At 39.9% G+C, this 11,304-nt stretch overlaps 1 protein-coding gene across 1 annotated transcript in view; it reads left to right on the top strand.

Moving 5' to 3' along the window:
* The first annotated feature begins 4,234 nt into the window (after positions 1 to 4,234).
* Positions 4,235 to 11,304, top strand: part of LOC139746838 (putative ferric-chelate reductase 1 homolog) — a 79,696-nt gene continuing 72,626 nt past the window's right edge. Inside the window, 1 exon segment of the mRNA XM_071658433.1 lies at positions 4,235 to 4,442. Within this exon segment, the coding sequence (XP_071514534.1) occupies positions 4,433 to 4,442 (10 nt within the window). The 5' untranslated portion in view covers positions 4,235 to 4,432.

The raw sequence follows: 11,304 nt of genomic DNA, 5'->3' as shown, positions 1-11,304 counted from the left end.
CGATAATTCATATGGTTATATTGTTAAATTCGGAAGGTTCCTCAAAATGACTTCCAGCGCTTGTTTTATAGAGTAATGTATGTTTTTTACGTACTGCAATCATTGTAATTACTCAGACAATGATACATGAGAAATGGTTGAGTTGACCAGAAGCCCTTGCAAACAAGTATCAGTAGTTACTTGTCAAATATTGGCTGGATATGGAAATTGATCTGTTCCCCATGTTGACTCCAGATTTGTACAATATGTATTCATTGAAAATTTTGAATACGGTTTAGCTTCCCTGCCATTGCATTAAATTGTAGTTCATAGTCATGTATGCATATATAGGATTCAGCAAACCTGTTCGCCTATATTTTGTGTTGTATACCATTAGAAACATTGTACCAAAGCGTCGTTATTCTTATGTATCCTGGCTCGGTTATTTCATATGTATGAAGTGTGTAATTTATTATTTCTGAATACCTAGATGTGGTCAAAATTTCCCAAAGAAATGAATTATGAGAACTGCAAAAAGAGTTAGAAAATGTCCGTAAAAAATCAAGAAATTACTCATGCATCATAAATGTTATAAGCACTCGCATGCACTTTTTGTCTTGATAGTTGCATTCCATTAACTGTGGTTCCAAAATGATGAATAATATCCTGCCTGCTTTCTTCAATTTCCAAAAGTTTGAGAAATACTAGCATATGGTTTGAAATTTGACGTAAATTTATTCACCCCATCTCAACCCTTTGTTCGTGGTGCTCGTTTTAGGCAGTCTTAGCAGCTTCCATTAAACACTTAACTACTTCTTTTGTATTCCTGGCCCCTTTTTTCCTACTGTTAATGGCTTCGCTGTTGGGAAGAATACGACCTAGTCTACTACCGCCTTCTGCAACAAGAGGGTTTTCTTTCGTTGAATATATATATATATATATATATATATATATATATATATATATATATATATATATATATATATATATATAATAGAATATGTTATGGCATGGAGTGAAAGGAAAAATGTCTACGGTTAAGTAAAGCCATATCTCGCTGGTAGGAGAGCGAAAGTTTGGTATCAAGGACTCATCACCTCACGCATTAGAGATAATGGTCTGAGAACTCCTCAGGGAGATCTTCTCAGCCTTACTCTGTTTAATTCACTGACACATTCCACCGCTACTTTGCCATGGTCATTGGATGCTCTGCATTCTTACTGGTTATGCGTTACTACAAAGGGAGAAGCATGAAAACATAACTTTCTGCGAGTGACGCAGATATGTTAATCGTTAAGGTTCGTCTGCTTCACAACAAAACCACAGATAAGTGCCATGGAAGGAAATTACTTCATCCATTCCTCTTGCATGGCTCTTCCTTGGAATGGGTAACTCACACCAATTGTATGCGTGTACAGGTGAACCCGGACTGGAAAGCTGGAGGTTCAGTATCTTCAGGAAACCTGATTGGTGGGGGAAGTCTTTAGGATGATTGCGTCAGTACTCTTCGCAACGTACAAGTTTCTTGTCGGGTCCTGTACTGTGCTGTTCCAGCCTTATTCAACATTACTCTTTCAGCATAAAGATCCTGAAAGCTGTACAACAGGTGCCAGAGCAAGCCAGAACCTCTCTAGGTAAACTCACGCTGGTCACCATATTAAAATTCGGTCTGCATCCTTACCATCCTTATAAGACAGAATGCAGGAGGCAAAACTTAATACTGCGGTGGCTAGATTCAGAAATCTTTTTGGATATCGGCTTTAAACGACAGTTGCCGTTGTTAACGTGGACAGAATTCCGTCTACGAGAACCAGGGTTGGTGCCCTTGTGTGAAACTTTCTCCCTCGTATTGTTCCCTTTCTGAACCGTCATGAAATGAGTTATCCAGAAACTTTCGATAACGCAAGATCCAATCCTTCTTAGATGATGTACCGGCCGTCACACACCATGGAATGATGGACACAGATTATTTACATTAATGACACACTTTCCTCTCGCACAGGTGCAGGAACTTATATCCCTAAGATGCTTCATCCATCATTATAAAATGTCCTGTGGGTATCAGATGGAGCGGCTTTTACTCAGGCTGATCTTGTCATCATCATTACAGTCTCTACAGCTGTGCTAGATCCCCCAGGGGATATTGCTTCTGTGCCAGTTCATCTTTTCTGTGAGTCAAGCGACCCTCTTGAATACTGCCTTGGGGAATGGTCCGAATGATACGCTTGCCAGACAGTTTGCTGTTTCCTCTGTACACGACAGGTGATGGATAAACCTGCATCCTCTCTGTGGATCCCTATCCACTTGGAGATCCCGGGGAATGAACTCGGTGATGACTTAGCGAAAACTGGTTCTGGAAAATGAGTCACAGACCAGCAAGTTGACGATATCCTCATCTCACACACAGCCCCGGACACAGGTCTACAATACCCACCTTCCTTGCGGGAAGAAGCAGTGGATGATGAAACACCCCATGATTGGTACAACAGGATGGAAGCGGGCTAATCCCTCCGCTAGATCCCATACACAGTTTTTCCGATTTATTGATTGGAAAAGAACCGGAAAAACAAATGTAACGGCTGTTGATTTGATCTTGGGGTCAAAACTTTGTGAGATGAGCATCCCCATATTCCTTCGCCACTCGCCACTGTGTAAGCTTCAGGAAAAAAATTTTCCTAGTTTCAAACTGAACTACAGTGGCTGTAGGGGAAGGAGGTCGTCCCCTACTGGAGGCCTCTGTCTGCTGAACACCCTATCTGCTCCAACCGGTTTTCTTAGGCTTTAGGAAGCTTTTTGTTCCTCTGCACCGTAATGACAGTTGAAGCTGGTACTTTTGTGTCCAGGGTATACAGTATCTAGACCATGTTAAGATTACAGCCCTTAAGGGATTTGGGTTGAATATAGTGTTTTTCTTGGGTGAGTTACTTTAGGGTAAGTTGTACCCAACTTAATCTATCCCTAGCCAAACCTAGTATAGAAAAACCTTTTAGGCTAATTTTTAGGTGATCCAGTTACAGATTAAGCCATCGTACGTTAGGTACCACTGCTATGTCCAAGCAATTTGAATAATCAGGTACGAAACTTTTGGAATTCCGTGTATATATCCTTTGTTTTGCGATAACAGCTGTGTGTAATCATAATTTTCCTGGATAAACTACATATCAGTCTTATCACTCAGGAGTTACTTAACGAAAGTTGTCAACATATCGTTTTGATATCGACTGTGTCGGTGAAAATCACGATAATCAACATCTTTGAGTCTAACATGAATTCTCAGCCTCTTACCATAACCATTGCTTGTAGATTTGGACAATTATTATATAAGCTGAATCTTAATACTGGTAATCAGATTTGTGTACAATGATTTTTTCATATCTTGAATTAGTGATCAGTTTAAAACCGTTAATCAGAGACGCAGTTGTGTTAAACAGACCGAGGATACCTTTAGGGTCTGTCACCTGCAGACTATAGTCCCCTCAAGCAGTTGGATACCGTCTATATCTTCTCCCGTGACTAGGTTTTTGGAGTAGGTCAGTGGTGTGTAACTGAATCTGTTGTCCCGTTATGTATAACATTTTCAGATATTCAGTAGCTAAATCTTTGGAAGACTTCTGAGAGAGAGAATTAAGCGGAATATTATAAGGCGAGTGCTATGCGTTAGCTTTGTTGCATGTCTGAAATCTTGTAGGTAGTTGTTAGGATGACTAAGCCTACATTAGTCACCGATTGTAACTAAAAGGTTTTAAAAGTGTGATCTCAAATTTGACTTGGTTTCTGATGTACTGTTCTAGGGAATACGGCAACCAGTGGTGGTTCATATTTTTAAGGAAATATAGGCCAACATTTACAAAGATAAGAAAACGAGAGAGCGAGAGATTATTCTGATCTTCATATTCTTGACATTATCACAACTCGGGAGACACATATGAGCTTTGTACATTCTGCTCCAGAAAATTTTGAGGAAACCAAACGCCATTTCTCACACGGATATGATCATTCATAATTCGAAGGAAAATTTGAAATCGTATTAAGTTATGGTGATATACGTTAGTAGGTTATCGTCAAAGTTTTTCTACAGATTGATACATTAGAATATCTTGTATATCATATACACCCAAAGAAATATCGTGTTTAAATATTAAGGATCGTAGAAAGAAAATAACGTAAGCTTTGTTTTCGTACATGCGCGGCCCTGGAAGGAGCATAACTATAAGGTGAATGGATAGGAATGGCCTGGACCAGGCTGTTCGCCGCGGGCAACGTTAGTTCATTACTGACAAGCAAGGTGTATGGCTGCACCTATTGTGGACAGAGTTGGGTTACTATGATTTCGTATTTTACAGTTAAATGAAATTGTGAACAGTGAAGTTATAGATAATTCATGCACTAAGAGATAATCTTGAAAGACTAGAAGTGTTTACACTTGTAGTTTCACCAAGTGAAGGCCCTCAAGATGGCACAAGGTAAGAACTTTCTTGACATTTCTTCCATCATATTTTGTTAATTCTTCATTTTCTACGGTATATTTCTTTTGGAAACTACATAGAACAATTCTAGTTGTCTGAGGACTGAGAACACCGTTAAGTTTCCAAGCAGTGGCATTATTTACTTTATCTTAAGTAGGTTAGACTTCGCTGGTTTTCATTGTCTTTTCTTATTCAAGCTGATTTACAGTTTTATTTATACGAGATATATATTTGAGAACATAACGGACCACACTGGGAATAACCTACCGTAATCCAGCCACCAAATGTGATTTACAAGAAATTGTGTTGTGCCCACAACACGCAAAACGTATTAATAATGGTACACTTAATGCAGCGTATTAATGTCGACTAATTAATGTGTTCAAAAGTTTAAAAGGTGGGCGACCAGTTGGGTAGAGGGTGGATTGCGTCAGGGGGCGGGAAGGTTTGGAATCTCAGGTGGGGCGCATCCACCAGGTAGGAATCAGCAGGAACTTTATACGTGTACGCCGTGCCGTCTCTTAGTGTGTAAGGAAGGTCTGCTTCCTTGTATACCGTTAGCCGTTTTCTGTGTACACCTTTGCCACGAACCATGAACATAAAACTTGGGTATTGTTTGATCGGCATTCAGCTCTGCCTGTATCCTGTTTACACTACCACTGGCGTCTTGTTTACATGTGCACTTCGTACTAAATTCGCTTTTACGTAAACCACAGCAGTCACATTCACACTTATTAGTTATCACGTGCTTAAGGTTCATAAATGCAGTTAGAGAGAGTATATCCATAGAATTACCTTCATCTTTTAGATTATGTTCTGACTGTCAACCGCTTTAATAACCATGGTAATCGACAAGCCTAAAGCCCAAATAAACAAACAGCCGCCACTTGGTCGACGGCTATGTATGCAAGTAGTATTGAATATTTTCTTAGCATTATCGTAAATACTAGGTTTCCAATATATCCTGACATTTGTAGCTTGACGTAGAATTATCTTGAATACTAAGAGGTGTTCAAGATATTTTGACTTGTTTTTAACGACGTTCTTATGATCCCTAGCAGTCAACAGGCTCAAAGACCAAATAATCAGCCAACTTACCACTAGGTCTACCTACCTGTATAAACTTGATCCGTCATGGTAAGCCTTCTGAGTTATACGCCAGCATTGTATGCTTATCACCATACAACTTAGGTACAGCGCCGCTGGTTTTCATGCACAAGTCGCTTAACTATCGTTACCATTTACTGCTTTTCTTAACCCTATACAACATTGACTTGTAATGAACATGCGAGTTGCTCTCTCCCATGTTCACTTAGCCACTGTAATTTTTGTACATTTAACTAGTGTCTTTTTCCTGTGCATTTTCAAACTCCACACGGTCCATGTACCGCCCCCTTTATGCATCGGTGCCTGATTCGATGTTCAGTAATACCTTCCAATTCCATTTGGAAAACAACTAATTGATTGGCAATTCTCATTGTACATTGGATGGTTTACTGCTGTATTTCACTAGGTTGGGTTACTTTCTGCTGTATTTTTTTTGTAAACTGGGTTTTCCTCATGTCAGTGATTAACTAGTACTTTTCCATTGATATTGAGTGTGGCTTCTCCTATGGGCAGTGAGTGCAGTTTTGTGTAGTGTGGGTTTAGAACTGTGGTAAACCGAGAATTTGTAGAGACAAGCCGGACGTTAGCCGAGCACTGTATTTTCCTTTAATTTTAAAGCTTCTTATACGTTCAGTATCTTCTCCAACCTCATAGTACACAGTCTAGATGTACTGTAGATGTAGTAGTTCGTTATCTGTCATCGATTAGCTTATCGAGGAAAAAAATCTTTTTAGTATTGATAGACTAGCCACTTTCACTTCTGTTACCTCTTTTGTCGAAACAGCCTACCTTTACAGTGCATCTCAATCTGAATTAATTTCAGTAATTCGCTGTCTTTGCAACTATTTAGTGTAACTGTTCTACCCATCATATTTCATATGAATCCGAGGAAGGGAAATGGGCTTAGTGATAATAACAAACATTTTTCATTATAATTTTTTGTTTGGCATGAAATTATCAAGGGGAGCAACAACGAGATGGCAGGTGGTGATGGGCTTATATGATGTGATGCTAAAAATGAGCTATAGATAATTTTCTTTATGATCATTAGGCTTGAACTGTATGTCAGTGGTCACTATGTACAATAACGAGCTGACTTTATACACGACGCTCCCTTCCGCATTTTGTACAAACCGTTAATTGATACACACATACACGGGCTTTCATGGTGTGGGGTTACTATCGCTGACCATGATTTACCTACTGCCCGCCCGGCTTGAACCCTGAGCGCGGCAATCATCCCACAGTAAATCTCAACTGTTCATCCTCCCATTGGGGATAGTCGATAATTGGGTACCAGGATTAGTCTCTGTGTGTTTATACACACGGGTAAAGCCAATGTATATATACAAGGTTAAGAGATGGGGCAGTGCAGTTTTAAAGTTTACCCTGTAACACGCAAGATAGTAATGTAAAAGAGTAATCACAGATACACATCTGCATTCAAAGCATAAACCACTGGCCTGGCTTACCGTTCCTGGAGTTCGGTTGACCCGGTTAGTCTGGTAGGCAGCAGGAAGTGGGAACATCAACACCTGTCTTACATTTGCACACCACGTTTCCTGTCAGACGCACTTCATGGTCGTATGTACATTACGAGTTTAACGAAAATGTATGGAAACTTTTCGGTGAACCTGCACTGGAATAGTATTAGTACTGTAATGTTTTCTTTTGGAGTATGGTATCATCACAAGGATATTTCTGCGTTTGAAATTTCTGGCCATAGATTGCAGAAGAGGAAAGTAATAAGCTTTTGTGAGTGTGTAAGTTGGTACCTGTATGTGAGGTAGACTTTTGCTGAAGTTGACTTCATTGTTTGTAGTGAGAAAATAAAAGGGGTAGCTGGACATGAAGGTCACTAGGTGCACAATCGTAGTCAATATTTGAGGTTGGAGAACCGTTAGAGCCGAGAACAGTGACTTTGCCTGTATAGTAGGCTTAAATGTGTTTTACAGCATGATTATTGGTTGTTCAATGAAAGGATAATCCATTTTGATATTTCAAATTTTTAGGAATGAAATTTCCGTTTCTGCTGTCTTTAGAATGTTGACCATTGTATTTGCCAACAGAAAAATAAGAATCGTGCAGGACTAGGCTATTAATATGTGAAGGAATTCCAGGCTCAGGAACTTTTTCAACTGTTTTCATAGACATATTCATTGCTTTTGATAAGTACGTTTTGTAGTAGTATAAATGAAATTTTATCCCTGATAATTTTCATCAACTTTGATGTGCGTGATTGATCCGTGGGAGCGCCGCAAGGAGTGAGCCTGGACTGTCCTTACCGGAGCCAGGCCAGGATCGCAACTCATCCTCTGAAAATGACAAACAGTAGCGTGACGCCTATTGTTTTGGAAACGTCCTTCAACTTTATTATTTTATCAGCTTGGGACCAAGTGCTACAAGATTCGTCCCACATTTATAGTTGTATGATCGTACAAGCCATCATCCCGTGATGCTTGCCCATTAGACATACGTAAGAACTAAAATTGTAATTCTAGATACTCGTAAAACTTATATCTGACTAAACGTAAAAGCCAGCAAAAAACGTGACGGGTGCCCTGGGCAAGAGCCAACAAACGTACAGCCTCACTGAGTCAGTAACCACTGAACAGAGTGCGTGGTCAAGATTTATATTTCTGAATATTCACTCTTTAAATAGAAAAAATAAATGTAGAAACGTAGAAGTAAACCTTTTCTTTAATGATATGAGGAACAGTATTGTCGATAGCAAGGCAGATATATATATATATATATATATATATATATATATATATATATATATATATATATATATATACATATACTTATACTTAGAAAAGCAAATGGATTTGTATGTAGCACTTATGGATCTGGAGAAGGCATATGATAGAGTTGATAGAGATGCTCTGTGGAAGGTATTAAGAATATATGGTGTGGGAGGCAAGTTGTTAGAAGCAGTGAAAAGTTTTTATCGAGGATGTAAGGCATGTGTACGTGTAGGAAGAGAGGAAAGTGATTGGTTCTCAGTGAATGTAGGTTTGCGGCAGGGGTGTGTGATGTCTCCATGGTTGTTTAATTTGTTTATGGATGGGGTTGTTAGGGAGGTAAATGCAAGAGTCTTGGAAAGAGGGGCAAGTATGAAGTCTGTTGGGGATGAGAGAGCTTGGGAAGTGAGTCAGTTGTTGTTCGCTGATGATACAGCGCTGGTGACGGATTCATGTGAGAAACTGCAGAAGCTGGTGACGGAGTTTGGTAAAGTGTGTGGAAGAAGAAAGTTAAGAGTAAATGTGAATAAGAGCAAGGTTATTAGGTACAGTAGGGTTGAGGGTCAAGTCAATTGGGAGGTGAGTTTGAATGGAGAAAAACTGGAGGAAGTGAAGTGTTTTAGATATCTGGGAGTGGATCTGTCAGCGGATGGAACCATGGAAGCGGAAGTGGATCATAGGGTGGGGGAGGGGGCGAAAATTTTGGGAGCCTTGAAAAATGTGTGGAAGTCGAGAACATTATCCCGGAAAGCAAAAATGGGTATGTTTGAAGGAATAGTAGTTCCAACAATGTTGTATGGTTGCGAGGCGTGGGCTATGGATAGAGTTGTGCGCAGGAGGATGGATGTGCTGGAAATGAGATGTTTGAGGACAATGTGTGGTGTGAGGTGGTTTGATCGAGTAAGTAACGTAAGGGTAAGAGAGATGTGTGGAAATAAAAAGAGCGTGGTTGAGAGAGCAGAAGAGGGTGTTTTGAAATGGTTTGGGCACATGGAGAGAATGAGTGAGGAAAGATTGACCAAGAGGATATATGTGTCGGAGGTGGAGGGAACGAGGAGAAGAGGGAGACCAAATTGGAGGTGGAAAGATGGAGTGAAAAGGATTTTGTGTGATCGGGGCCTGAACATGCAGGAGGGTGAAAGGAGGGCAAGGAATAGAGTGAATTGGAGCGATGTGGTATACAGGGGTTGACGTGCTGTCAGTGGATTGAATCAAGGCATGTGAAGCGTCCGGGGTAAACCATGGAAAGCTGTGTAGGTATGTATATTTGCGTGTGTGGACGTGTGTATGTACATGTGTATGGGAGGGGTTGGGCCATTTCTTTCGTCTGTTTCCTTGCGCTACATCGCAAACGCGAAAGACAGCGACAAAGTATAAAAAAAAAAAAAAAAAAAAAAAAAAAAAAAATATATATATATATATATATATATATATATATATGTATATATAACGAATTTTCTTATACTGGATTGTTTTGTCCCGTCTTAGCGAGGTAGCTCATGAAACAGCCTTCGTAGAAAAATCCCCTTTTTGCTTCTTTTCTTATAGTCAGAAAATAAGATAATGGGAGGATTTCCAGCCCTCATCTCCGCCTCTCTTAGTCACTTTGTAAGCAGGAGACACGAAGCATTCCACGATAAAGGTACAAATATTTATATGAGATATTGCTTCGTTCATAAGAGTAAAATCATTGTTGAATTACGGTATTTGATAGCAGACATTGCGAACTTGCATAGCTTTAAGATATTTTTTACGTTGATACATAGCAGTACAGTACCATCGACGCTTCTACTAGAAGTGTTTGACAACTTCGTAGTACCAATCACCTTGCCAGCGATTAATTACAAAGTAAGATAGCTTTCCACTTTGCAAAGACCTTCGTCAACTGGACTAATTTCTCTTATGGTTTAGAATATCTCTGTGCCCTGTGGCCTAAACGCCACCTTCGCTCATCACAGCAACACAGCCAGACCGAGACATCTCCCATACTGGATATGTTTCACGAGCGAATGCACTGTAGAGAAGAATAATTCCTTTCCCAATGACTTCTCTTCACGTTTACGAAATTCAGTGTCCGCTTCACAGCATCAGATCCTGTTCTCCCACGTTGTACAGAAAGCAGCAGTTAACTCCTTCACACTTACATGATTTTCCCTCGCAGCAACTTTCTCCAGTGCCGCAGTACAAACACGAACCAATCACTTTTTTGCTGACAGTTTTCAGTATCATCGCTCAAGACGAGCGGTACTTTTCACATCATCCTGCTGAGGGCTTCAGTGACGCACTAAGAATAAACAAATTAAAGATTTAAAGTTATTGTAGTTATAAAGAAAATGGTTTCATTGTATTTTTTACTTGATTCTGGAGCCGTAGCCATCTGTTTATGTAGGGAATGTATTAAGTCAGTGCACAGGAGTACAGGAAATTTTGCGAATTGAGTAGAGAAAAAAAATCGTAAGAATATGTCCGACATGATCAACGGGAACATTTGTGTCATCAAACAATATTTGTGCACCCAGGGCCGGATTTCGAGTTGCGGGATCCCCAGCTATCAAAAGTTATTTGATATGGTCCACGTTGCTCTGGGTACGATAGCCAGGCAGTAGCGATCCATGTTACAAGCCATATGACACATTTCAAATGGAGCCTTTCCTAAGGATTTATACTATTTTTTATGGTCATATCTGTGGGGGGGCTCAGAGATGTTCCCTCCCCCTTTTTAATCCGGTGCTGTTGGCAGCAGTTCACTGCCGTAAATATCCTCAGAATGTGGGAGGTAGATTTTTCATAGTTGCAGATTTGAAGTATTCAAACACATTTTACTTTGAAGTTGCTTAAGAAGCTTTATTACAAAGATCAGCGAGAGACAGGTTAGCAGAAAGGGAGGAAAACAGATGTTGATGTAGATTTGAGGTGTTTATTTAAGTATGGTAAATCGGTAAATACTTATATGAGCCGATGAAGCAGCAGGCGACTTTATTCTGTTGTGTCATGGTGAGACAGTA

Source organism: Panulirus ornatus, chromosome 66 (assembly GCF_036320965.1).
Source record: "Panulirus ornatus isolate Po-2019 chromosome 66, ASM3632096v1, whole genome shotgun sequence".
Classification (NCBI taxonomy): domain Eukaryota; kingdom Metazoa; phylum Arthropoda; class Malacostraca; order Decapoda; family Palinuridae; genus Panulirus; species Panulirus ornatus.
The sequence above is the reverse complement of the archived record's forward strand: the minus strand, read 5'-3'. Positions and strand labels throughout refer to the sequence as shown.